Source organism: Mus musculus, chromosome 4, assembly GCF_000001635.26.
Source record: "Mus musculus strain C57BL/6J chromosome 4, GRCm38.p6 C57BL/6J".
Classification (NCBI taxonomy): Eukaryota; Metazoa; Chordata; class Mammalia; order Rodentia; family Muridae; genus Mus; species Mus musculus.
This window is the reverse complement of record NC_000070.6, coordinates 6,430,713-6,458,493: the sequence shown is the minus strand read 5'-3', so window position 1 is coordinate 6,458,493 and position 27,781 is coordinate 6,430,713. Positions and strand designations below refer to the sequence as shown.

The window sequence follows — 27,781 nt, the reverse complement described above, 5'->3', positions numbered from 1 at the left end:
ATGAAACTTTGGAAATTAAAAATTAAAATTACATACTGAAGTTAACCAAACTGTACATCTTAATGAACTTCTATAGTTAGAAGAGCTATTATAAAACTGACAATTCAGGTTGGTTTTGATACTTTCACTATTAAATATATCCTATATACTTACCCATCCAAAAAAAAAAAAAAAGAAAAGAAAAGAAAAAGAAAGAAAAGAAAATCCATGCAGTGGCTTGAATAGGTTTGGCCCCCATGATGGACTGACTCGTGTGTTTGAATGCTTGGCCCATAGGGAATGGCACAATTAGGAGGTATGGTCTTGTTAGAGTAGATGTAGCCTTGTTGGAAAAAGATATTTAGTTTCTTAAACAACAGACATACACAAATATGCACACACATGCATGCACACACACACACACACACACACACACACACACACACACACACCCTAACTCTTAAATAGACTTACCCAAATCTTTGAGATGTTTACCCTAAGTCAGAACAAACAGCTTCAGACTAGCAGAAATTTCTGTCTTCAACACCCCTTCAATTCCTTCCTTACAAAACTGGTTAAGTTACTAGACAGTCAACATTATGAAATCCAATGTGAGGGTGGGGGCAGGCAAAGGGACCCAGGAGCAGGGTGTAAGGGAGAGAGAAGCAAGGGAACCATGGAAGCTTGGAAGCAATTGGGTAGGTAAAATACTGCAGACAGCAGCAATGTTAAATGCTGCTTTAGTATGCTGAAAGTGACCAGTGAATGTGGAGATTTGACATTGTAGAGGAGGTGTGGTAATGGAAGTGCAATTGAAATGGATGGAACTGATTGCAAAGAGGAAAAAATGGAGACAGCATGTGCAGATAAATATGTCAAGAAGTCCTGTGAGGAATGAGATGCTGGAAGCAAGTACAAGATAGGGGAAAGCTTATTTCAATCTTAAAAATATGTTAAACTCCCACCCAGAGCTCAGGGAACCCCACTTAAGAGAGTACAAGAAGAATAAGAACCAGAGGGGTTGTTCCATATGGTTAGTTTCCACTCCTTCAGTCCCAGCTTGCTCCTTCCTTCCAGTCTCCTGAGCATCTCCCACAGTGTCTCCCTCGAATCACTCCCTGCATCTCCTTTTATTCTTTTATTATTTCCAAGAATCCTCTCTTCCTGTCAGTGTCCCACTTCCTATTTCCTGCCTCAGCTCATTGGCCATAGGCTTTCTTATCGACAGGTGTTGCCTATGAGAGATTCTCTCTACACCCTCTGAATCAACTAAGCAAGGCCCATATCAGCTCCAAACACAGGGCCTACCTGGGTTTGCAATCATGTCCTCTGCGTATATATTGTAGCTATAAGCTTGGTATTTTTCTAGGCCTCTTGATTCTGAGAACAGAAGCATCTCTGACTTTTGTGCCTGTTCTTGGGACTTATTTCCTCCTGTTAGGTGGTTATGTCCAACTTTGAAATGATGATTTTTGCTTCATGTTATTATATTTTATTTGTCCTGTTTGGCTGTTATCTCTTAGTAGCTTGTTCTTTTCTAGTGAGAGACAGAAAGGGAATGGATGGGGGAACCTGGAGGAGTGGAGGGAGGGAAAACTTTAATCAGAATACACTGTATGGAAAAAATAATATATTTTAGTAAAATGAAAAAAAAAAAGTTACTATTCAGATGGGAAAAATCCAATACTGACAGAAGATAGATTGGCTAAGAGAATGACAGAAGAAAGCATAATTTCAGATTCTTGATTGCTGGGAAGAAACTTTGATAGAAACCAGAACATCTTTTATACACACACACACACACACACACACACACACACACAGAACACAGAACACAAGAGAAGAGAGGCCAGTGAGGTAGAGAGGTGTCAGGAAAGTGAGAGACTGCCAGCTCTCAGTTCTCTTAAATTCTTGTCCCTAACAAACTATTATAGCAGAAATCTCTCTCTTCAGAGCTAATGTTAAAGAAAGACCCTTTGAAAAATATTTCTCCCTTCTTTTTGTCCAAGAAACACCTAAAGTAGGAAGGACCACTTATAATCAGAAGTGCGCTGTTACAATAGGTGTGGGAGCTGAACTGAGCTCTGATGTGTGGAGGAGTAAATACTCTGAAGGGACAACTCAGGAAGGGCTCAGTGGCTCAGGAGAATTAGGAAAACAGAAAACTACAAAAGGCTGGTCAGGCAGCTTGTCTGCTAGCAGCAATTACAAAAGTTAGATTCTGTCTTCCCACACCCATTTCAAAAGAATGGCTTTCAGGACCTTGAAAGAGATACTTCTGAGCTGCAGGAGATGCATAAACATACCAAAGGAACAGAGGAGTGATTGGCAAATGTAAGCAGCTTGGGAGTGCTTTGTTGGTGGTGTGTGTGTTATAGGTGTGGAAATGAATTCATAGCTGTATGCTCCTGGGCTGTGTGCCCTTGGGAGACCAGGCATCAAAGCCAGGGCTTCTCACAGAACCCAGCACTCACTAGCCATGCTAGCCAGTTAGTTACTGCCTCAGACTCCCCAGTGTGTTGGGGTTACAGGCTGGACCTGATATGCTTCATTATTTTAATTGTTTTTTTCTCACATGGATGCCCGGATGCATATTCAGATCCCCGCCCACATGTGGCAGATACTTTGCTGGCAGCTATCTCCCCAGCCCCACACGAGTTCCAGCCTATGTAGACAGTAGTTGAGGACAGCAACAAGATCTCTTGGCAGCTTTGAACAGGTACTGAAAGGGGCTTAGGGCCATCCGGAGGAACCCTTAGAAATGATGCCAGAGCTTTAAGGCTCTTAATATGGAGAGGGAACGAGATGGAAGTCCCCCGTTTTTGTAAGCTAAGATCAAAGCTTGAGAGAACTCAGGACCTGGATAGAATTTGGCCAAGGAGAGACTCTGTCACTCTCCACCACTACCAGGACCACATCTTTCCTCAATGTTTAATGAAAAGAAAACTTAGATTCTGGTCTATTTTTTAATTACTTTATTCCAGCCAAATTAATTTCTCTCCTTTGAGTCCATAGCATCTACTATACTATTTGCCACACAGAAAATTTTCAGATGGTATCTTAGCCATTCTCATAATCTTATGTCATTGTGCACACATGCACACAAGCTCGTTCCCAAGGACCATTAGGGTAGTTACAGAGTCTGTGCAGCACTCGGATAAAAGGAAGAGATTCACTGACATAGGGTACTCAGGTCTCTTCAGTTATGACTTCCGATCTTCCCCCACATGCTGCCAGTGATGAAGGACAGCTAATTGTTGCCATTGTTGTGCTTTTTTTTCAACCCTGCAGAACTTGATTCTTAAGCCAACACTAGGAGTGTTTCAACACACACAACTTAGAGGCTTGTTATTTGAGAGTCCCTTAAAGGTAAGCAATATCCAGCGTATTCTCAGGGTATTGAGAAATCATAACCCCAATGAAATACGAGTCATAGTTGGCAGGACAGAATATAAAAGGTAAGTATTGTTGAAGGTAAGAACCTTTCTTTACTGCTAGTGGGAGTTAAATGGATACTTTGAAAGCACAGTAGCAGACTTTCAGAGTTCACAGATGGACTTATTAAAACAGTCTAGAAACTCCACCCTTTGATTTCGACTTCACTCAACAGAAATGAAAGCATTTACACACATAAACGGGTACGTGAATGCTTATAGCCAAAAGGTGGGAACACTGCTGTGCCTGGCAACTGTTGAATATATTAACAGGAATGCAGTGTGTGATACAATGGAATACACTTCCGTGATAAAAAGGAATAGAATGTTGACTTGTGCTATACCTCAGACGAACCTTGGAAGCATTGTGCTAAATGAAAGAAATCAGACACAAAGACCACATATTGTATGGATGTTTTTATTCTAGATGTCCAGGCTAGGCAAATTCACAGAGACAGAAAGTTAAGTACTGTTTTCTAGGGCAAAGGTTTGTGGAGATGCACCTAGGAGTAGTGATTGCTAAAAGGTAAAGGTTTCTTTTTGAGATAGTAAAAATATCCCATCACTGTGATAATAGTTGCAACCTAAATATGAATATTACTAAGAACCGCTACACCATACACGGGCGAAAAAAATAAAATAAAATCCCATCGATTATTTATTTCAAAGACTGAAATTTGGGACTAAACATCCAAAAACCTTGTTATTTCAAATCCCCGCCGCCAACGAACTGGGGGGCTCCCGGGCAGGTCTCAGGCTCACGTGGGAGGTATCCTCGCCGCAGCAGCGCTGCAGAGGTTAGTCGGGGCAGTGTAGGACGCGGCTCCCGCGGCCTCAGGTCACTGCGCGCCCCTCCTCCGGGCCTGAGTCACGGCGTCGCCCGAGTCCCCACGCGAGGATGCTGCGGTGAGCGCCGTCCGGACGCCGCGGGCCCTGGGGCGCAGCGTGGGGCTCCCGGCCGCCCGCCCGCCTGCCCGCCCGGTGCGGCCGCTCGGGACTGCTCGGGACAGTCGGCGGCCTGCGAGCCCTGGGCCTCCATGGCGTTCACCCGGAAGAGGCAGCGCGAGCAGCAGCTGCAGCTCTACTCCAAGGAGAGGTGCGCGGGGCGGGAGGCCGGGCCGGGCGGCAGCCGGGGACTCTCCTGCAGGCCGCGGCCGCCTCCGGGGCCGCAGAGCCGCGCGCGGGTGGGCCCGGCTGGCGGGGGCGCCTGGGGACGCGAAGGCAGGGCGGTCCCCGCGCCCGCCCGCCCGCCGTCCCACGCCGGCGTCTCCCCACCGACCCTCCGCGCCCTGCATGGGAGGCTGTTGGGGAAGCGCGTGCGGCGGGGCGGCCGCGGTCAGCCGCGGCCCAGGGAGGACGTGGGTAGAGCTCCGGCCTCCCTCAGATCCCGTCCCCGCACAGGAAAGCGCACTTCCGCCCCGTGGGTCCCTCCCAGGGCGGTTGGTTTTGTGACCCAGCTGTGGTTCCAGCGGGAACGCGGGCTACATTTTTGTTTGTTTGTTTTGAGATGCGGGTTTGTCTGTGGGAGCCGGGATCCGACGGTCACGTTGTTGCTGAGTGGATCCAGCGAAGCAGGCTATGCCAGGAAATGCAGGTGCAGCTTTTATTCTGGGTGCTCTGCGGAGGCTTCACCTGTAGCTATTGCTCAACCCGCCCTCTTCCCCAAGCCCCGCATCTCTCTCTAAGATGTAGTGGGCTGGCAGGGTGGTCCGCGCTGAAATTACCTTTCCACCTCCGGAATTTAAATGGAATTTCTTTGTCTGGCACCCGACGACTTGTTAAGACTTGTTGGTGCTCTGTGTTACATTGAAGAGCATTCAGATTAACATTTGAAATGTTTTAAACGCGTGGCCTGTCATGTTTCTAGGACTTAGTCATTTGTAACAATCCTGTGATAAACAGCGAAATCGGACAGGGGGTGTTTTGTCGTAGATTCTGACTTATTTTAATCGTCTTACGCTGCTCTGTAATGTTAGAGGAACTCGCTGCCCCGGTTATTTCCAGCAAATGCTGGTTTGTTTACATATTATGTACATATGTTCACAGTACTCCAAGGTAGGAGTGCTCCCAGCCCAAACATTTATCAGCTGCCAGCATCAACTCTTCCCTACACTCAGCACCAGCAGCTGATTTCTACTTCCTGATCACCCCAAATTTTTATTTTGAACGTAAACCAAGCAGATTCTTTATAAATCATAGAATCCATTTTTAAAAAGGGGAACTTTTAAAAGTTAACTTTGGAAAACCAACCTTACAGAGACCCAGATCTACCATTTCTGCCCACGCGTTTCTTGGCTTATCTTTTGGCAACATTGGCTTCAAATGGGCAACGTGTTTATAAAGGTGTCGGGTTTCAGCTATCTCAGGGTTTCGCTATCTCAGAGAACAGTTCTTTCCCAGAGCTTGAGGCTAGCTTCAGAGATAACCAGGGGCCTCTCTGCTGGGTGTACTCACAGAGGGTTTAGATTTCTACAGCTACCAAACACTGAACCCAGAGAAAGAGAAACTGAAGTTAGCTTGTGTCTCTGACTGCTGATTCAGCTGCAGTTAGAATACGGTACATTTTCCACATAAGTAGAAGCTCCTGCCTGGGAGATTCTGCCGCAGTGATGACAGAAGACTGGAGAAAAGTCGGTATATTCCAGATGTTTAGTGAGATAGAGATGAACAGCGCTGGTATTGTATATGGCATTTAAGAGGGCCGGAGAAAGAAACCGGCTGGAATTGTTAGGTACGATATGAGACTCGGTTAAATATTAATTCTAGATAATTTTTTAGCAAATGTCACATGTAGATTTGGGGACATATTTATACTAAAACCACAGTACAGACTAAATATATTGTTTATCTAAAATTCCACTTCCATCTGGACATCCTGTACTGTTATTTGCTAAACAATACAACCTTGCACTCTGACTTAGATTTCAAATAACCGTGCACTGGTGCTGTTTGATGACGTTTATGGGGGCGGGAAGCTTAAGTTTTAGGACTAGAAAGGAAATAGTTCAATAAAATATTCTTGTATCCCTACAATTATGTCAGGAGACATATTGACTTTACTGGTTATTTCAAAAGGCCACGATTAGATGCCAATGAAGGCAAATGAAAAGTCAAGAGACAATTCCAATATATTCTCTGAAATACTTGGGCATGGCAGAAATGCTCTGTGGGTAAGCAAATGAGGATGCTCTACAAACTACCACTGAAGATATCTCCACTTAGGAATATTTCTGTTTAAGTTTTGTTGTCCCAACTCTTCTCATCTTAGGTGATGTAGAGGTTTAGATGGCTGAGATGCCCCGAGCCTTCAGAGAGAGAGAGAGGAGAGAGGAGAGAGGAGAGAGAGAAGAGGAGAGAGAGAGAGGGGAGAGAGAGAGAGAAAAGAGGAGAGATGTATTCTGTTGGTTTGTAAGCCGTTGTTTTAGCTCAAGCATTATTGATTATGAAGTTTCTGTTATGCCTGTATGTCACAGTCATTTCACAAACTTCCACTTTGCTCTAAATAGTCCATGGATGTGCAGTTCCTTAGTTATGCTGATATTAAATTTCTTTTACTCAGCATATTTGCTTATCAATTTAGTTTGCATTTATTTATAATACGTTTTTAGAATACGAAGTGATTTGTTATTCTCCTGTGTAACTTTCCATTTCTAATATGGAACATTCTAGTTTTTTATTCTCCGTTGTAGGTTATGCTAGGCATTAGAAACAGATATAGATAGCAGAATCAGGGCTCAGTTAATCAGGAGTGCTTTTGGATCACAAAATTGTGCCTTTAAAGAAATTGGCTCATTTTTTTAAACATATAAATCTTTGAGTGAGAAAATAAATATTGCAAATATTTGACTAACTTAGAATTTACATTGGCTTCATCAAAAATGCTTAGTAGTCCATTTCCTTATTCCATTATTATCTCAAATTAACTTATTCCCAAACAAGAATCTACTCATAAATAGAATTTGAGGCTTTTTTTGCTGTATGATTTGCATTATCTCTGTCTTTTAAGTGTGGTAGAAATAGCAAAAGGCATTAAGGATTCAGTACTTAATTATAGTTTCTTCCCTCCATCCCTCCCCCACCCTCATTCTTCCTTCCTTTTTTTTTTTTTATGAGCCCATACTTCCCAAGAGCTGTGATTACGAGCATGCATCATACCTAAGACTGTATTAACCACTGTACAATATTTTCCTTTTTTGCTGTTCTTGATACACTGGGGATGGAACTCAGGGCCATGCATGGTAGATAAACACTTGAAGTCTGAGTTATATCTTTGGCCTGGTTTCTTCTAAATACCACTGCAGTCTCAATTTTTATCACCAGATTTTTAGAAATTGCCTAGCATTTTAACTCAAAAGATTTTGAAAATTAGCGTTTCATTTTGTTTCTTTTTTCCCCTAGTGCTGAGGATTGAGCACAGTGACTTTCAGATGGTAGGCAATATTCTAGCCAGCCCCGTTACTTACTATATATATAGGTTTTAAGCTGTCCTGGAACTCACTCTGTAGACCAAGTTGGCCTCGAATTCAGAAATCTACCTGTCTCTGCCTCCCAAGTGCTGGTATTAAAGGCATGCGCCACCACTGCCCAGCTTAATTTATATTTTATGAGAAGCTTTGAATTGTTATCTTTTTCCTAAGTGTATCTTTTAGGAACATATAACAACCTCACTGTTTCTAGTAATATTTTTGGTCTGATATTAATTTAGCTATACTGGGAGTTTTAGGTGATTTTTGTTATACAAAATTTTCCACTCTTAATTATTTCTGTCTTCCCTCACTTGACTTTATCATTGTTTACTAGTAAAAAGCAGCATTGCCAAATAACCCCTGATTTTCCACTATGGAAAATGCGATGTGTAAGCTTTTCAAGTTGTAGGTTAAACCTCCTGTTGTTATCTTTGCTGTTTGTGTTGTTTCCTTCTATCTGGAATGTGGTAGCCACCTCTTTAAACTTATTTTAACCCTTAATTCAGTGACTTAAGGTTTGGAGATACACACTGGGATTTTGGCTAAGAGACTGACAGTTTTGTTGTTTGCATAATTATAATCGGCATTGTACAGAGAAAGGATAAGGCTACCTTTGTTAAATCTGCACTTTTTGAATATCAAAAAACAAAAAAAAACAAAAAACAAAACAAAACAAAACAAAAAAACACCCAAAGGGAAATGGAGTATAAATCAATTTTTGTATAATGTGTTTGAAACCTGAGTTTTATTTGCTTACTATTAGGGCTTTGTCCCCTTTCTGTAAGTCTCTTGGGATCCTGTGTAGGAGCTGTTCTCATTAAACATCAACAGTTCAGTCCATTCTCTGGTACTAGCTACAAATTCGGTTTCATACTCTACTTAACAATTTAAATAAACTGAAATATTTCTAGATGGTCTACTTCTGTTCATATAAAAACAAACCTGATTTCAAAAAAAAATTATTTCTGTAACCTTGTTTTGTATATGTTTCTTGTGAATAATGAATTATCTAAATTTTAAACTTAAAGCCATTACATTTTTTTCATTCATATTGTGCATATATGCATGTGTGCATATATGCATGTGTGCATGTGTGTGTATGTGTGCATGTGTGAGTGGAGGTCAGTTGCAGGAGTCAGTTTTCTGCTTGTACCATGTGGACCCAAGAGATCAAACAGGGTATCAGGCATGGAAGCAAATACTGAGCTGTTTGCCAGCCCCTTGTTGTTGGCCTTGTTGGCAGGTCAGTTTGAGTCTTTGTGTTAGACAAAGTTTATTTATTATTATGACAGAGTTATTTCTTCTGTATTCTTTGACTGTATGCCCCCAGTCCCTTTTCCTTTGGATTAAGTGAAATCCCTATGTCTTCTTTCTATTTTCCCGCCAAGTATGGGGTTCTATATTCTAACTTTTTCTTTGCTTTGGTGCTTATTCGTTGACATTTAGTATGTAATTTACTACCTGAAGCTAGCCATTCTCCCTAGCTTCCTCTCAGTCAGTGCACAGGCCCTGGAACAGCTCCTCCTGTTGCCCCGTGATAAATTATAGTCCGCTGTAGTTGTTAAATCTGTACATTAGGATTGCCTGATTAATAATTGCATAGTTTTATGGGCATACTTGCTACAGTCTTTGATGGGTTTTCTTTCTTGCATGTCATGTCTTCCTAATGAAAATTTTCTGCCTTAGTAATAATATCCTATAAATGTTCCTCCGAGCAGGGTCTGATGATAGGAAGCGGCCATAGTTTCTGCGTGCCTACACATATCCTTATTTTGCCCTTGCTTTGAAAATAGTCTTGCTGGCATTTATCATTTAACATTTCTAGACAAAGGCAGATGGCCAGAGGATAGCTGAGGACTCGCTGGAGAAGCAATGTAGGTCATGATAATACTATTAGAGAAATGGTCAGTCACTGGTGTGCCCTGCTCTCCTCTCAACAGCACTGCGCTACTCAACTTTGCCACTTAAGATAGGGAGAAACTTGAACCCTGCAGCATGACCAGGCTTTGCCATGCCTTACCCTCACTGGCCTGAGGGGGGACTGGCTAAATCTATAAGATCTGGCAGGACTCGAGGTACCCCGTTTGTAGTTGGTAAGCATGAACATATTCCCTGGCATCACTGCGGGGCGAGTAAGGTTTACGCCTGTGGACAACCAGAACTAATGATCTTTTTTTTTTCCATTTTTTATTAGGTATTTAGCTCATTTACATTTCCAATGCTATACCAAAAGTCCCCCATAGCCACCCACCCCCACTCCCCTACCCACCCACTCCCCCTTTTTGGCCCTGGCGTTCCCCTGTACTGGGGCATATAAAGTTTGCGTGTCCAATGGGCCTCTCTTTCCAGTGATGGCCGACTAGGCCATCTTTTGATACATATGCAGCTAGAGTCAAGAGCTCCGGGGTACTGGTTAGTTCATAATGTTGTTCCACCTATAGGGTTGCAGATCCCTTTAGCTCCTTGGGTACTTTCTCTAGCTCCTCCATTGGGAGCCCTGTGATCCATCCATTAGCTGACTGTGAGCATCCACTTCTGTGTTTGCTAGGCCCCGGCATAGTCTCACAAGAGACAGCTACATCTGGGTCCTTTCAATAAAATCTTGCTAGTGTATGCAATGGTGTCAGCGTTTGGAAGCTGATTATGGGGTGGATCCCTGGATATTGCAGTCTCTACATGGTCCATCCTTTCATCTCAGCTCCAAACTTTGTCTTTGTAACTCCTTCCATGGGTGTTTTGTTCCCAATTCTAAGGAGGGGCATAGTGTCCACACTTCAGTCTTCATTCTTCTAATGATCTTAAACACAAAGACAGAGCTGGATTCTGGGCAGCTTTGCAGGCTACCACTTTTTCATGTGTAACAGAGCAGCACTGCTGCTATGGAACTATTTATAAGTAGACTGTCTTCTCTGGAAGCGTTGGAGGCCTCCTCTCTGTGGTGTTTGCTGCCATTTATCCAGCCCTGCTGATTTCCTTAGACTCAGGTTTACTTGGTCTGTTTTCTAAATAAGCTCACCTATTCAGTATCTCCACTGCGTTTTGGAGTTGAACTTAAGTAATTAAGTAAATGTTTGACAAGGTCACTGAGCTTAGCCATGTGTGATGGTTGGTTGTGTCACCTGGATGGCATTGGGAAGCACCTGTGGACATTTCCAGAGAAGGTCGACAGAGAACAAGGCAAACCCACAATGTGAATGTCCATTGTGGGTTGAAAGAGGAAGGAAGGAAATGTGCAGGGACATTGATGCTAACTGCAGCCGATGCCTCCCTACCAGGAGATAGTAAAACCTATGCACTCTGAGCTACAAAGAGAAAACTAACACACCGTGATTGAGCAGGAGCTGGCACTAGCACCGAGGTCTTGGGCCCAAGTTCAGCCTTTGTCCCACTGTGACTTACTGATTCTGTTTTAAGCACAAAGTATCTGAACTGTAGGCCAGTACTTACTGTTATGGTCTCTGAACTTCAGTCTGCAGTGATAGAAGCCTAGTTTATGTAGCAGCGGAATCGTAGCCTCTCTGTGTCCTGCAGGTAGCAGAATGAGCAAGCCTGGCGCTTGCAGGCCAGGTCCACATCAGACTCCAGCTGTACTCTGATTTCTAGATGATCGTGATTGTGAGCACCCGAGGGTGGCAGAAGCTCGTGGTTCTGTCAGTCAGGTGTCCAGGCTTTCTGTTGTTTGCTTGTTCTTTCCAACCACTTCTTTACATCTGTCAGGTCCCCAACACTCCCCGGGCTATGGTTTTGTGTGTGTACTGCAGATTGTCTGCAGGGCCCCGAAGGTGCTGGGTAAGCACTCCCCCACACAGCTTTATCACCCTGCACACTGGCCAATGGCCTGGATGAGTAAGGAAGCCCAAAGACTTTTAAGAGCATTGGCAGTGTTTCTCCCTTTATCCTCATAGCTTGTGGAGACTTGAAATTAGAAGCATCAGGCTTTATGGGTTGTGTTGGCGGAAGGGTTTTGTTAGCTGATCTGGGTCAGGATGTAATTTTCTCACTCCGTTGAGAAGACAGTGTAATTTCTTAAGAGTCGGGCTAAGTAATGGAGCAGTAGACTTGCTGTGGAGGGGAAGGACTACAAAAGTCAGCAGAAGTAGTGACATTGGTTTTGCTAGGAGCCCACAGCTTTTGTGGAGGAAGAGGAACCAGTCATTTATATGAGCCAATGAATACCAGGACTAGAAACACTCTTTAATCACTTTAATCACTCAGACATTTCTATGCAAATTTGTAGCATATGGATAACTTGACACTAATTAGAGACACCTGGGGAGAGGGAGCCTCAGTTGAGGAACTGCCTCCATCAGATTGGCCTGTGAGCTGTCTGTGGGGCACTTTCTTGATTGCTAATTGATGGGGGAGCGCCTGCCCAATATGGGCAGTGGCACCCTGAACAGGTGGTTCTGGGTTGTTCAAGAAAGGTAGGTTGGTTTTTTTTTTATTAGATATTTTCTTTATTTACATTTCAAATGTTATCCCGAAAGTTCCCTATAACCTCCCCCCACCTTGCTCCCCTACCCACCCACTCCTACTTCTTGTCCCTGGCATTCCCTTGTACAAGAAAGGTAGTTTTACATGAACCTGGAAACGGCGTTCCTCTGGGAGGTATCCTGAGTTCCTGCCTTCAGGTTTCTCCAGATCAGTGGTTCTCAACCTCCCTAATGCTGTGGCCCTTTAATACAGGTCCTCATGTTGTGGTGACAGCCAACCGAAACTTATTTTTTTGTTGCTACTTCATAGCTGCAATTTTGCTACAGTTATGAGTCATAATGTCAATGTGTGCCTTCTGATGGTCTTAGGTGACCTTTGTGAAAAGGTTGTTTGTGACCCACAGGTTGAGAACCATGTCTCTAAATGAGACCTATAACCTGTAAGCATACATAAAGTCTTTTCTCCCTAGGTTGTTTTCTGTCATGGTGTTTATCACAGCAACGAGAGGCCAAGTGGAACAAGGGGTAATGGGTGTCTTGGGGCCACTGAAGCTTGAGGCGATGGGAGGTTGAGAGTACAATCCAATGCTGAAAAGCTGCAGACTTGTGTGAAGGTATCAACCTGCCAGGGGAGGCAGTGGGTTCTCCTACTGAGAAGATGCAACATTCCCGAGTCTTGAATTCAGGACCACAGTGGGCGGGACCCCCCTTGAGGAGCTTTGGGAAAGAGAAACAGAGATAAGGTACTTGTAATCATCACTGCAGGCCCTGTCAGTGGACTGGAAACGGACAGATGTGTACCTGGGGTAGACCAGGAAACAGGATGTGAAACAGTGCCAGATGTGTACCTGGGGTAGACCAGGAAACAGGAAGTGGTAACAGTGACAAGTGTGGAGAAGCTTGGTGGCGCTAATGACAGCCCCTCACTTCCCTTCTGACACTTTACATTTACCCCAATGCAGAGAACTTGGCCAGTTTGCTGAATTCTGAACATTAAAGAGAAACCAGTGAAGCAAAGAGCAGTGGAAATCTTCAGAAGCTGCAGTTGTCCAGGGTAACCCGTTTGAGCCAAGGGACCGAGGCTGCAGCCTTACCTGAAACCTAGATTTTTTTTAAGGAAGCAGAATTGAAAGTTTCAAGTAAGGAAAAAAAAAAAAAAAAAGACAACCACAAAAACCCCCACCATACATATATATGTATGTATGTGTGTGTGTATACACACACACACATACACACACAAACATACACGTTCTGGAAAACCTTTTCATTCAAGAACTGTGTACATCATCAAAAATATAATTCAGAATTTCTAGTCCAAGTTCCCTTTCCTGAAGAGCTGCAGAAAGGAAGACAACCAAACATTATACAGAATGGCTATATACTAGTGCCACCCGCCCCTCCCCCCAGCTGTTTTCCAGATCTGAGTCTAGAAGTTATAACTGGCTTCAAGAAAGTTGGAGCCTTCCCTGAAAGGAGGCTTTGAAAAAGGCTGTAGGTTAAAAAAAAAAAGACAAAACCAATTTTTTAAAGTTGTGTTTGAAATGAGGTTGCATATAGCTCCTCGGCAGGACCACGTGGATTTAGGACAAAGAAAAGGTCTCTTCCTTTGTAGTCTTCTCATGGCAGGGACCTTGCTCTAAAAGAGAATTTCATTTTGTAAGATGCAGAGGACGCAGGTATCTGCCGACATAAAAATGCAGGGAGCTTCCAAGTAGAATTGCCGTTGTCTAGTGATGTAGGGACTTTGAGAGTCACTGCAAAAGCAAGCATGCACTAGCTGCTGGCAGTTCTAGATAGACAGATGGTTCGCAGACCATGGAGAAGGAAGGAGGAAGTTGTCACCATTTACCACTGTGAATTACCAGTGAAGTCCCACCCTGGTGCGCTAGTCTTCTGATTGGCAGGTAAGACAGGTAGTAAATACCAGTCATCTTCACTTGGGCAGAGAATAAAGATGGGGAGACGGACGTGCATACAGTTAGATGGAATCTAAGCGACTGGTTAGAGTCTGAAGAGAGTACTGCAGAGCCTGCTCTTAGCATGCTGAGTACTTTGAACTAAAGAGCTGAGAAGGCTTCGGAAAGTCTGACCTCTTGCCTCTACACCCTTCTAAAGTGAGTCATGAATCCAGAACTCGACTTCCACATACTGTGTCATAGAACTAAGGCCGTCTCCATTAAGCAGCCACAGAAACTAGAAAGGTCAATTTCTGTTCCTCTCATGAACACCTTCGCTGTGAGGGGTCCTGAGCACACCCTGGAGGTGGAGGACTCTGAACAGATCTGCTGTTGGGATCCCTGCCCACACAGCCCCTCTGTGCTTCAAGTTTCTGCACAGCTGGCTACTTTGTTTGTGTCTCAGGGACTTAAGCCTAAAAGGAAGGCAGTTCCCCTGGGTCTTTGGAAGGCCCTCCTGTCATGCAAAACTTTGATTAAATAAATTTGTTGAGCTTTTCCCTTGTGTGCCTGCCCTTGTTACAGGAGAGTTGGGAGTGGCCTACTGTAGACCTACTATCGGCATGATTGGGAATAACTGAGTCTCTGAGCATGTAGGGTTATCCTTCTGGCTGGCCCCAGTGGAGCCAGGTCAGGTGTTAAGCATATTAGAATGCTTTAAGCGTCAGGTGACGTGAAGCTAGAACAACGTGGTTAATATGATAACTTCCTAAATGAGCGAATGTATCTAGAAAATGACCATGCTCTATAAAAGTGGGTCACACAAGTCTTCTAAAGAAGTAATTCATGCTTTGCTGTAATACTAGTGCATGGGAGCACAAAATTATGAAACTGCATAACAGTGACTTTAAGATTTCTCAAGCATTAGGTTTTTTACCCCATAGAATATTGTTTGGAAATTATTGTTGAAAGTTAATTGAAATGCTTTTTACATAGAAAATATTTAAAACATACCAGTAAACACTTGAGTGAAAACAAGCTAAACAGCTGCTTACACTGTTAATGTTCCTGGCTAAGATTTGGTCAGAGCCCTTCTCTGTAGGTTTGCATTTCTTGTCAAATGTATTGATAAACAAAAGAAGGTACTATTAATTTCTGATAGATATGGTGCTAAGAAGTAGCTATACATATATCTTAATTACTATGTGGAAGAACACTTGTTTGGGAAGGTGCTCTGTATTTGCTGGCCGTAAGATGCAAGTCTTCAATGGGTGTGCCTTGTTGACGACCCTTTGTTTCCCCTTTCTGTGGAAGCTATGGGGGCAGGGCAGCAGGGGAGGAGTGCACAGCAGCCACTGGGTGCAGCTGGAACTAGGAGTGGGCAGGCGGTCAGTAGTGCCCAAAGTAGACAGCAGGTAGTGAGTAAGTTCCTGACTGGTGCCTTCCTGGACCTTACCTGACACATCAAAGGAATGCCTCCGCACTCCTCGATCTGGTGACTACTGAATTCAGATGGACTGGGGAACATTTCAGGCCATGCGCTGGCAAGTTTAGCTTATGACTAATTAAAAAAATAAATAAATAAACTGGAGACTAATTCGAATTTATGACTAATTTTTGTTTAGAAATTTTAAACTGGAGGACAGGTCAATAAAACTTAGATGGTAAAACTGGTTCCTGTATTCATTAATTTTTTTTCTTTTCCATTTTTTATTAGGTATTTAGCTCATTTACATTTCCAATGCTATACCAAAAGTCCCCCATAGCCACCCACCCCCACTCCCCTACCCACCCACTCCCCCTTTTTGGCCCTGGCGTTCCCCTGTACTGGGGCATATAAAGTTTGCGTGTCCAATGGGCCTCTCTTTCCAGTGATGGCCGACTAGGCCATCTTTTGATACATATGCAGCTAGAGTCAAGAGCTCCGGGGTACTGGTTAGTTCATAATGTTGTTTCACCTATAGGATTGCAGATCCCTTTAGCTCCTTGGGTACTTTCTCTAGCTCCTCCATTGGGAGCCCTGTGATCCATCCATTAGCTGACTGTGAGCATATTCATTAATTTTAATCTTGTGAGTCAGTCCTTTGGGGCAGGGTGTTTTTGAGTGCAGGACATTATGAGTTTGGTTATCACTCTGCCCCTTTTGTCTGTGACCTTTCCTTCTGACCCTGCATTGTCTCTGGTACTTCAGTTTGTATGTTTATGCCTGTTTGAGGCTTGTGTTTTCATATCAGAAGCCGCCTGTGTGGGAGTGACTTCTGCACAGTGACCCTGCAGGGTCCGCGTTTGGGGAAGTCCTGCTCTGTCATTGGCTTTCTGATAAGTGATTCCATCTCCGGAAACAATGATTTCTGTGCGGCTAATTCTCCCATCTGCTTTCTGCCTCCTGCAGATTGGCTCACATCTCTTCCTGGCTTAAATCTTTCTCTAGTTTGCTGATGTCTTTGGGTTTTATCATTTTAAAATATTTTATTCACGCCTTAGCATTGTTCCAGGAAGAGGCAAAGTAAACAATATTCTGTGTGGTTCACATGTAATCTAGATATCTCCCTCCGGGATAGCAGAGCGTCTAGGTCCATCTAAAGTCTGACCCTGCCTGAAAGCTTTCTGGGGACTCTAGGTGCTGCCAGTGTTCCCTGCCCATACTCTGCAGCCAGTGACACGCTTCTATTCATTTTTTGGTTTTATACTTATTTCTGTAGCAGTTCAACTAAATGATTATTTTTTTAGTTGTGTATGCATGGGTATGTGCCATGGTAGGAGTGTGGAGGTCAGTGGGCAGGTCATCAGGCTGGACCAGGAACTGCCTGCCCACTTTACGTCTCTGTCCTGTCTTCCTTTTAAAGTTCAAAGCCCTTAAAACTCAAGGAACTATTCAACTCAGTAGATTTGTCTTGCTTATTAAACATGTGTGGTATCTAAAGCATCAGGTTGGTTATAACCATCTTCACGCCTGTCTCGTAGAGCTCATTGGTTCTCAGGAGTCACAGAAACTGAAGTCTGTGTGGGACATGGTGTTGGGGTATGGCAGGGTAGCTTGGCTTGTGGCGTCAGGGGACACTGACATGAAATTTTCCTGGGAGTGGGAGAGAGAGCTTGGGGGACGCAGTTGGGGACTTGTTTAAGGAGAGCGCAGTTAACTTGAGAAGGACTCCGTCTGGGGCAAGGGCGAGAGGAGCGTGGGCTTCAGGAGGGAGTGCTGCCTGGGGATTTGGGAGCAGGCATTTTATGTGTAAAGCCTTTAACGCTTTCTGTAAACTAGATGCCACACAAGCTGTCTTCCTCTTCCATGCTTAGGTTTTCCTTACTGCTTCTCAACTTGGAGGAGTACTACTTTGAGCAGCACACAGCGTTCCATGTCCAGCACCAGGGCAGCCAGGAAGAAAGGTGAGTGAGCTCAGATAGCTCTGGTCACAGGACTCTGAGGCCTGACGTCTTTACACTAAACACAGGGCTGCATAGCGGCCGCTCTTCTCTGCTTGTAGTTAGGCAGTGAGATGGGGACACAGCTAACAATGGTTCTGGCTCCCATGAAGCTGCTGAGCAGGCCCGTGGGCTAGCACATCACTCTGTTCCTGTGTCTCCTTGTCACGCGGTGCCCCCTGCTCTCAGTCACTGGGTTACAGTCAAGTACTGCTCATAAACCATGGAGCAGTGAGAAATGTCACCCTCTTCAGAGTGAAGTAATAATAATAATAGTGTGAACTGCAGGCAAGTCTGCTTTCTCCATGACTTTGAATTGCTCCTGTAAAGACCGATCCAGCGCTTTGATTCATTTTTTGAAAGCTGTGCATCAAAGCCTGTTTTTGTCTTTGAATTCTTGTTTTCCTTGTACAAATTGTACTTCAGTGTCATTACATTGCTGATTAATATGAACGTATTCTTATCTGGAATATTCTAGCTAGTGGATATAATGGAGTGACACCCTTTAAACCCCTGATGAAGCCATGGGTCTGTCTGCGGGGCCAGCAGACCACGGAGTCTTTGGACCCATGAGTGACCTTCCAATTTTATTGGTTGTTTTGGAACAGCCACTGCCATTTGTTTCTGTATGGCCCATGTTTGATCACCTGTGTCTGTACGATCTATAAAGATACCTTTGTCTGGCTCTTCATAGAGACTGTACCATAATTTTGGTGGATCATAATCTCCAAGGGCTGCTGAAACCATTAGGGGAGAGGTTACAGAGAGCTTTTGTAGGGGGCACGTTAAGATTAATCTCATCTCAAGTCCCTTGTGTCTGCTGTAGACACTGTGTGTCCGTGCCTTGAGGCATTGCCTGAGTAGGGAACAGAATCTGACCTATCTCATAGACACTGTAAAGAAGGACACAGCAGAGGAATATCACACAGATGTAGTAAGCAACATTTATGGGGCTGGGACGTGAGGTTACTGCTACAGTGGGAGGGCCCTTGTCTAGAATTTTCCAGAGAATCTGGGTTCTGTCCTAGTATTGCAAAAAGCACAATGAAGATCATGGTGTGGGGAAATTATTTTAGACTAACAAATGTAAAAAGTAAGCTAGGAGTGGTGGTGTACACCTTTAACCCCAGGCAGAGGCAGGCAGATCTCGGTAAGTTCAGCGCCAGCCTGCTCTACAGAGTTAGTTCCAGAACACCCAGGGAGAGAAACCTAGTCTAAACAAACAAAAAACCAACCAACCAACCAACCAAACAACCAACCAACCAACCAACCAACCAAACAACCAACCAACCAACCAACCAAACAACCAACCAAACAACCAACCAACCAACCAACCAACCAACCAACCAACCAACCAAGCAACCGTAACAGTCCAGACAGAAAGCCATGGAAGAACTGAAGAGAACTCTTAAAATCGTGCTGAGGTACTGAGGTATAGCTCGCCACAGTTGATGGCTTCTAACAGTGGTACTGGCAGGCAAGGACTCAGTTTTCTCTAAGTGTCTGGCCACCAGAGTCTTGACCATTCTCCAGTAGGATATGGGCAACAGAAATTGGATTTATTTGGGTATTTTCCTCCTTTTTTGAGGGAAGAGGAGATCATTGTGTAGTGGTGGTGGGCAGCCCTGGGGGGACTGGGAAATGAGTATGCTTAGGGTTCGCGATGTGGAATTCCTAAAAAATGAATAAAAATGTTATGTTATAAAACAAAGAAGAGAAGAGAAAAGGAAAGAGAAAAGGAAAGAAAAGGAAAGAGAAAAGAAAAGAAGGAAAGAAGAAAGGAAGGAAGAGGTGCTTCTTTAAAGACTTATATGGAAGTGTCTCTGGTTATAGGCTGTATGTAGACCAGCAGGGCTAAGGAGAGGTTCATACAAGAAGCAAACATAACCACATATTGACAAATGCTAAAATCCCATGATTAGTATATGGGTGGGCTTTTTCTATTTTATTTGCATATACTTAGAAATTTTATACTATTAAAAAGTTTTACTCTTGGGTATGTTCACATATTAAAAGCAAATGGACGTAATAACATGAAAAATGTAAAATTTCAAAACTCTTTGAGAAAGCAGAGTTGTAAGCTGAACTGTGGCCCCTGTTTGTTAGCCCTGTTCATCCGTTCAGTGGTGTATTGAGTAGTGAAGGTAACCAGGAAGTTCCAGCAAACGTCCTCCACACAAGAGGAGAGAGTGTTGCGCTGGAAGTTGGGAGGATGTCCTCAGACTAAACGACCATAGTTTTAGTGGGATTTTTGTTTGTTTGGTTGTTTGTTTGTTTTGTTTTTGACACTTTAGATATGTTCTAAGTTATATACAGATAGAGACTCACAGATTTTTTTCCTTAGAGTCTCATAAATCCTTGAATGCTCAGGTCCTCATAAAGTGGTGTAGTATTAGTTTGCAACCTTCTAGTATCTTCCTGTTTACTTAACACATCTGTGGTTATGTGGAGAGCGGTTGTGAAGATTCAAAATAACAATAATGATAATGTTGATAATTGTTAGTAATCAATGGGTTCACGGGGTTGCACTTCAGCCCGTGCGTATTTCTCCAGCCTCCTGAGAGTGGCGTGCGATAAAGGGTCGTGGTGGCCGTCATGGTCACCGCTCTGCCACAGCCTTTCTCTCACTGCTGAGCTTTGACTAGCTGACACCTTAGCAATCCATGTTCTAGTTAAAGTAAATAACTTTTGAGGTTGTCTTGGTATTCATCAGATAATCTGTCTCTTCTCCTCTGGCTCCAGGAAAATCAGAGGCTCCTTAAAGATATGTTCAAAATCAGTGATTTTTGAACCAGATGCAATATCTCAGCCCATTCTTAAGGTAAAGGTGTTTTGAATGCGAGCAGAAACATTCCTAATTGTGTGTGTCTGTCTGTCTGACTGACTGTGTACTTTCATCTTTACTTTTTTTTTTAATAATAATCTCTCTCAATTTTATCCAGATTCCTTTGAGAGACTGTTTAAAAATAGGAAAACATGGAGAAAATGGAGCCAATAAACACTTTGCAAAGTAGGTCATTTTTCACTTTTAATTTTATTTCAACAAAAGATGTTATATATCTGATGATTTTTATCTTCATTTCAGGGCAAAATCATGGGGTATTTCACTCATTTTCAGTCAGGTAAGAAAGCATTTAGTAAAAATACTTATTAAAATGTTAGTATGTAATTTTTCAAACTTGTGTGAAGATTTTGATGTTAGTGTGTATAATTTTTTTGCATGATGAAATTATTCATTCATATAAATCTCAACTGAAAACACTTGCAATAGATGTTTAAATGCCTAGAGAATTTGATCATTGAGAAATAAACTTTTTAAAAACTAAGGTTTTTCTCACAGTAGCCTCTGTACTTTTTACTAAGTATAAGAATTGCAGTTGGTCCTCAGGAGCCCATTGCAGGAGGTTTGGAATGAGCGCACAGCAGTTCCTTCTGTGGCCTCCAGTGTAAAGGTGGGAAGCCAGGGCCAGGCTGCCTCAGTGACCTCAGGCTTACATGACAGCCCAGCGTGCCTCAGGAAGGGGAGTCCCTCCTCTCAGGAATGACTACAGGATTTGTTTTTGTTCATTCCGGATGCATGCCGCATTTGGCATACTTATGCATCCACAGTTGAACTCAAACCAGTATTGGCATCACGTTAGAAATTAAAATGTAGTTTTCTGTTGGCATATCATTAGTTAGTTTGTAGACTGAAAAAACTAAGTAAAGAAAGGGCAGAGGTCTTCCATTGTTCCTCTGACTTGCAACGTCACATACTTTGTCTGAGGATGTGTTAGCTGGGTTAAGTCCTGTGCATTCTAAAGTGTCCCAGTCATCACTCATCATTCTGTGCTCAGTCGGGTGCAGGACGCCTCTGGGGACATGCCTGCTCTTGAGCACTGGGTGCAGAGATTTGCACAGCACAGTGCCTGGAGCATCTCAGGAGTAGAGGGAAAGAGCGACCCCAGCTGTCTGAATCACTGACCCCTTCCTTCCTAGAACACTGTGAAACATGTGCTGACATTTATCTTATGAAATCTGTTAGATTTTGGCTTAAATAACTTTCTGTTAGTGCCTTCTGGAATTCCAGTTTTAAGGAAAGCAAAGATTCATGAACTATCTTCAACTCCATATTTAATGCTCCAGGTGCAATCAGCTCCTGCCATGTGCTTCGTGGGGGGCGCTGTTATTAACCCTGGCTCTGTGTGCACAGTGTGTATTTCTTAGTACATCCTGAGCTTATTGCAGGCCTTCCATAGCTGGGAAGGAAAGGGTACTTTTTCTAGTTCGAATTAGTGATGAATGTTACAGAGGAAGTGGAGGCAGGGCGGGAGTGGGGCAGGTTAGGGACTGCTGCGGTGCTGTTTTAGATAAACAGGCTAGGAGACACAGGAGCTGGTCAGTCAGAAGATTCAGAGCAGAGCGAGTACTACAGGAAGACTGGGGTAGGAGCAGGGCCACTGCTGTGGGGAGCTCTGACCCAGCGGAAGGCTGGAGAGTCAGAGCAGATAAGGAAACCACCGGGAGCTGGAAGAGAGCGGCTCTGACCTGGTTTGTGTGTGTTTGCAGTCTTTCTGATGATGGTCCAGAGTGGAGCCATGAGAGTCTGGGGGCACCAAAACCCTGGTGCTTTGTTTAGGTCAGGATGGTGAGAGTGAGTCTGCAGAAAAGCCTGGCAATGCACACAAAACAGGACAACCCAGAAAGACTTCTGACCAGCTGGATCGGGCTACCTTTTACTGAAATAAAAGGCCAGGGCTGGGGCACATGGGGAGGAAAAGCTTGCTGGAGATTTGATGAATGGGGTGTATGTAGACCTCCCCGAGACTTGGAGCAGACGCCAGGGTGTTCTTGTCTAGGTTTCATGAGGCTGAAGCCAGAAAGATAAAGGAAGAGTTGGGGTTTCTAAGGAACTTCAAGTCCTGGGGCAGGGTAGAACTTCCCATGGCAGCCACAGAGGCTAGACAATTGATTATGAGGTTTGGTGACCTGGAGGTCTCAGAAGGAGTGGCTTCAGTAGTTTAGTGGGATAAAGGGTGGCTAAGGGCCCAAAGAAGTTACAAATAACTCTAGCAAAGAGTCTTGCTACACAACGGTCAGACAAATGGCCAGAGGATGGTGTGATACCATCAATGTGGCTACCTGTTTGAAATGGAAGAGGGTGCCATTCTAGCTCTCCTCAGAGCAGTTAGTGAACACACAGGGACAGAGCAGTGTCTGCATTCTGAACACTGCTAGAACAACTGCCCTTGAGATTCAGGAACAGTGGAGAGGGGAGGAGTTACATATGAGGGGAAAGGCAGGAAATAACAGTCCAGGTATGATGCACTCTGGAGATGGTGGTATTGATTCTATAGTTTTAAGATGCAGGTGGAGTGGTGGCCTCATGCAGACACCATGAGGCTATGCTCCTTGAGGGAGGTGACATCACTTTTTGATGTCTTTGAATGTGTCATACCTCCATGCCTTTGCTTTTTCCATTTGTTAGAGAACTGTCTCCTGGATTGTCAACTTCCTAGCCTTATGTGATTGACTACTTGGTACAAATAATAACATTTACAAGATGTATTGTATCCACTTATTGGTGATTCACTTTTTAATATAACATTTGTGATTTCAATGTCAGTACTTTAAAACCATACTAATATAAATATGGGTACCTTTGCAAATAGAGATTGTGTAACAACAATTTAAACCTCGAGTTCATAGAATTTTTATAGGAATTCTTTTAGTGAAAGCTTTTGATTATTGTTTCAATGTTGCCTTGTCTTTCTCAGATATACTTTATTAAGGAGCACAACATTGTGGCACCGTATAAGATAGAGCGGGTAGGTAAAGCCTCTCATGTATTATTGAAGTTTATGTAGTGATTTTGATGAATAAGATTTTTATGATTTTGTTAACATCTTTAATCAAATATGGTAATGCTGAGTATTTCAAAATTCATTAACAAACAAACAAAAAAACAAAGTTCATTAACAGTTATTGCAAAAGTACCCCTGCACTCCACAGGCTTTAGTCCTAATAGCAAAAGCTTAGAGATGGTGTTAGAAGGGAAAGAAATGGAGAGAAGGCTCAGGGTTAGGCACTGGCTGCTCTTCCAGAGGACCAGGGTTTCTTACCTATCTGGCAGCTAAAAACCATTTGTAACTCCGGTGCCTGTGGCTCTCCTGCCCTCTTCTGGCCCCTGAAGGCACTGCACACACATGATACACATGTGTGCAAGCAAAGTATCCACACGCACACAATAAAAACAAACACATCTTTTTTAAACAGAAAGAAACTGAAGCTTCAATGTGTAAATTTGTAAGCATATTTACTATGTGTTGCTGAAAATTTTTTGCTTAACATTACTGAAAATTTATTTTTAAGAGTATTCAAGAAATATTTACAGTTTTCGATGTATCCTATATTTGATCCCAGTCTTTGCTTTCTAAGTCTTAACTTTGTAGACGGTCTAAGGCTTTGTTTTCAGGGACGCGTAGGCACTTGTTGGGCTCTCCTGTTGGTATCCTTTGCACTTAGTCCACTGCAGCAGGACTGTGTCCTACTAAAGGCGGTAGTACAGCACTAAGGGGCATATGCAGCTAGCTCCTTCTAAGGACACTTCTGTGAACTAGGAAAGCCACGTTGTCTGTGCAAACCCAGCCTCACATGCTGAGTCAGCTCCATTTGCAGACCAGCCTGTTGTATCTTCTCCAGTAGCATATGAAACATAAACTGCTTATGCAGTTTATAGACAAGAGAACGTGTAGTGCAGTTCATATCCACTGTGTGTAACTGTCCCTTCCTACCTGCTAAGTGTGTCTCACCTTGTGACTGTTCTCTTGTTGTGACACTGCCTCTACTCTTTGACAAAAACCCCTATGAGCAATAGACTACCCTCCTTTCAAGTCGAAAGCATACCTGGGTACCCTTCACCAGGTAGCTTCGCTGAGACTATCCAAAGTACAGAGCTGTATTTCAACTGCTAGCCACATAGCTATTGGTTCATGGGAGGGTTCTCTAAGAACACATATTATCAGGATATTATATTTATATATTATGAGCATGTGTGTGTATATGTATGCGTGTATGTTTGTGCACATGAGTCCTTGTGCATGTCTGTGTACACATAGTACATGAGGGAAATTAAGGCAGAGAGTGATATAAGGAATTTATTACAAGGAATTAACATGTGAGGTGAGGTGGACTTCCAGCCTCTGAAGAGCCAACAGTGTGAGAACTCTGTGTCTGAAGGGAAGGGAAGCCGGTGTCCAGCATGGAGACAGTCACAAAGGGGGAGATTTTGGTCTTTTCTTCTCCTTGGCCCTTGACAGACAAGACTCACATGGAAGAGGTTAATCTGTTTGACTGACTCTAGTGATTTGGGTGTGAATTCCACTCAGGTACTCTTTCACAGACATACACAAACAATACGCTTGCATTTTTGTGACTGACTTCATATGTTGACGTGATTGGGCCACAAGAAATGCGGAGGGAGATTGGCAGTTGCTGTGTAGATGCTCTTACAGCATCAGGCTGACAAGCTGCTGCTTCTGTCCTGCTAGGGAAAAATGGAGTATGTCTTTGAACTGGAAGTTTCTGGGAAGGTGGAAGATGTTGTGGAGACATTGCTACAGGTAAGCCAGCCTTCCACACTAGCACCGGCAGAACACAGAGCAGAGCCAGTCGGAAACCTTTGGTTTAGTTTTCCCTTTTGGTTTTTGAGGCAGGAGAGCTCAGGTGGCTGAGCCTGGCCCCCCTCCTGCCTCCGCCTCCCTTGTACTGGGACTAAAGGCTCAAGAAACCTTGTATTTCATAGTGCACAAGTAATCGTCACTTTCCTATACATGCTGCAGATTTACTTGAATTTGTTGAATTTGAAAACTTAAGAAGGAAAAGCTAGACATATCAGAATCTTCACTGTTTCTAAGTCAGAATAGTCAGTATTTTTACAGCGCTTCTAAACAAATACTTGTCACTATCTTCAAGAAAAACTAATGGTGTGTATTTGTAACATTGTAGCTGCACAGAGCATCCTGCCTTGATAAACTTGGTGACCAAATGGCCATGGTGAGTGTCCTGAGCAATTGCTATGTTTGGTTAGGAATTAACTTTTGTTTATCTCACTTAGACTCACATCCATATTTTTAAAATGGTTTTCTCATAGATAACAGCTATCTTGCAGTCACGTCTGGCTAGGACATCATTTGACAAAAACAGGTAAGATTTTGATATATATTTTTTTTCTGATTAGAATGCAGTGAACAGGCTGGGCTGTGAGAGAGGAACAAGTGAGGCTGTGAGAGAGGAACAAGTGAGGCTGTGAGAGAGGAACAAGTGAGGCTGTGAGAGAGGAACAAGTGAGGCTGTGAGAGAGGAACAAGTGAGGCTGTGAGAGAGGAGCAAGTGAGGCTGTGAGAGAGGAGCAAGTGAGGCTGTGAGAGAGGAGCAAGTGAGGCTGTGAGAGAGGAGCAAGTGAGGCTGTGAGAGAGGAGCAAGTGAGGCTGTGAGAGAGGAGCAAGTGAGGCTGTGAGAGAGGAGCAAGTGAGGCTGTGAGAGAGGAGCAAGTGAGGCTGTGAGAGAGGAGCAAGTGAGGCTGTGAGAGAGGAGCAAGTGAGGCTGTGAGAGAGGAGCAAGTGAGGCTGTGAGAGAGGAGCAAGTGAGGCTGTGAGAGAGGAACAAGTGAGGCTGTGAGAGAGGAGCAAGTGAGGCTGTGAGAGAGGAGCAAGTGAGGCTGTGAGAGAGGAACAAGTGAGGCTGTGAGAGAGGAGCAAGTGAGGCTGTGAGAGAGGAGCAAGTGAGGCTGTGAGAGAGGAACAAGTGAGGCTGTGAGAGAGGAGCAAGTGAGGCTGTGAGAGGAACAAGTGAGGCTGTGAGAGAGGAACAAGTGAGGCTGTGAGAGAGGAACAAGTGAGGCTGTGAGAGAGGAGCAAGTGAGGCTGTGAGAGGAGCAAGTGAGGCTGTGAGAGAGGAACAAGTGAGGCTGTGAGAGAGGAACAAGTGAGGCTGTGAGAGAGGAACAAGTGAGGCTGTGAGAGAGGAGCAAGTGAGGCTGTGAGAGGAACAAGTGAGGCTGTGAGAGAGGAACAAGTGAGGCTGTGAGAGAGGAGCAAGTGAGGCTGTGAGAGAGGAACAAGTGAGGCTGTGAGAGAGGAACAAGTGAGGCTGTGAGAGAGGAACAAGTGAGGCTGTGAGAGGAGCAAGTGAGGCTGTGAGAGAGGAACAAGTGAGGCTGTGAGAGAGGAACAAGTGAGGCTGTGAGAGAGGAGCAAGTGAGGCTGTGAGAGAGGAACAAGTGAGGCTGTGAGAGAGGAACAAGTGAGGCTGTGAGAGAGGAGCAAGTGAGGCTGTGAGAGAGGAACAAGTGAGGCTGTGAGTGCTGGTCCCAGCAACACAGACAGAGCTACACTCATCTCATCTTACACCAACCTGCTCCTCTTAGGGGATGGTTCAGCCTATGAATGAGAGACCCCAGAGCTTCCTCTGCCCTTCTCCTTCCTGACCTCTGCCACTATAAAGCCCGTGCATCCCCACTGTGACCGTCTCTCTAGCCTGTCCACTTGTCTTCTCCACTATGATGGCCTCAGTCCATCTTCTCAGTGCTCGGCTTCCCTCCTCAGTTCCTCGTCATCCCTGAACCCAATGACATGCTAAGTTTTGCCCTGTGTAAAGAACACGTTTATCCCTTGACTGTTGGAACTTACAATGTACAAGATTGTACATGGTCTTGTATAATCCTGGCATGGTCTCAGCCTCTCCCGTGGTGGTGCTTGCTCGCTGCTCACAGCTCCAGACAGATGTTTGCTCTTGTGAGTTTCTGGGCTTTGGCTGCTTGGAACCGAGCAGATCCTGCTGGTCACAGACTTCTTGTTTTCTGTTCCCTCACATTCTCTTTCCTCTGCTCCCTCCTCTTAGCCCCTTGTTTCTCATGACTAGGACGTGTTCCTGCCTCTTGCTCCTGGATAACTGGGCTTTCTGATTTTAGCTTAGCTGTTAGTTCTTCAGGAGAGTCTTTCTTTGGCCCTTAGAATTGACTAGAGTACTTTCCTATCATTCCCACAGGGCCAAGAAAGTACACTTACTGTTCTAATGGTTTTCACATTGATTTTCTTAGCTTTATTAATTAAGCATGCAATACATTTTCTGAAAATAATGGTGCTTCTTTATTATTCCAGTCTGGGGATATA

At 44.0% G+C, this 27,781-nt stretch overlaps 1 protein-coding gene across 8 annotated transcripts in view; it reads left to right on the top strand.

The window, feature by feature from the left end:
- The first annotated feature begins 3,653 nt into the window (after nt 1-3,653).
- Nsmaf (neutral sphingomyelinase (N-SMase) activation associated factor) overlaps nt 3,654-27,781 on the top strand; it is a 58,634-nt gene continuing 34,506 nt past the window's right edge. For 6 of the 8 annotated variants that reach the window (XR_390314.4, XM_006537662.4, XM_006537663.3 and 3 more), the window contains exons 1-10: nt 3,654-4,509; nt 4,921-5,007; nt 17,505-17,594; nt 20,373-20,451; nt 20,573-20,640; nt 20,716-20,752; nt 23,387-23,437; nt 25,160-25,231; nt 25,617-25,664; nt 25,762-25,814. Coding sequence is in view for 7 of the 8 variants with exons in the window: in XM_006537662.4 (XP_006537725.1) it covers nt 4,451-4,509; nt 4,921-5,007; nt 17,505-17,594; nt 20,373-20,451; nt 20,573-20,640; nt 20,716-20,752; nt 23,387-23,437; nt 25,160-25,231; nt 25,617-25,664; nt 25,762-25,814 (644 nt within the window). In the remaining variant the exon portion in view is untranslated. The remainder of the gene's footprint in view (nt 4,510-4,920; nt 5,008-17,504; nt 17,595-20,372; nt 20,452-20,572; nt 20,641-20,715; nt 20,753-23,386; nt 23,438-25,159; nt 25,232-25,616; nt 25,665-25,761; nt 25,815-27,781) is intronic. The other 2 variants (XM_006537664.3, NM_010945.2) reach the window with 2 other exon arrangements.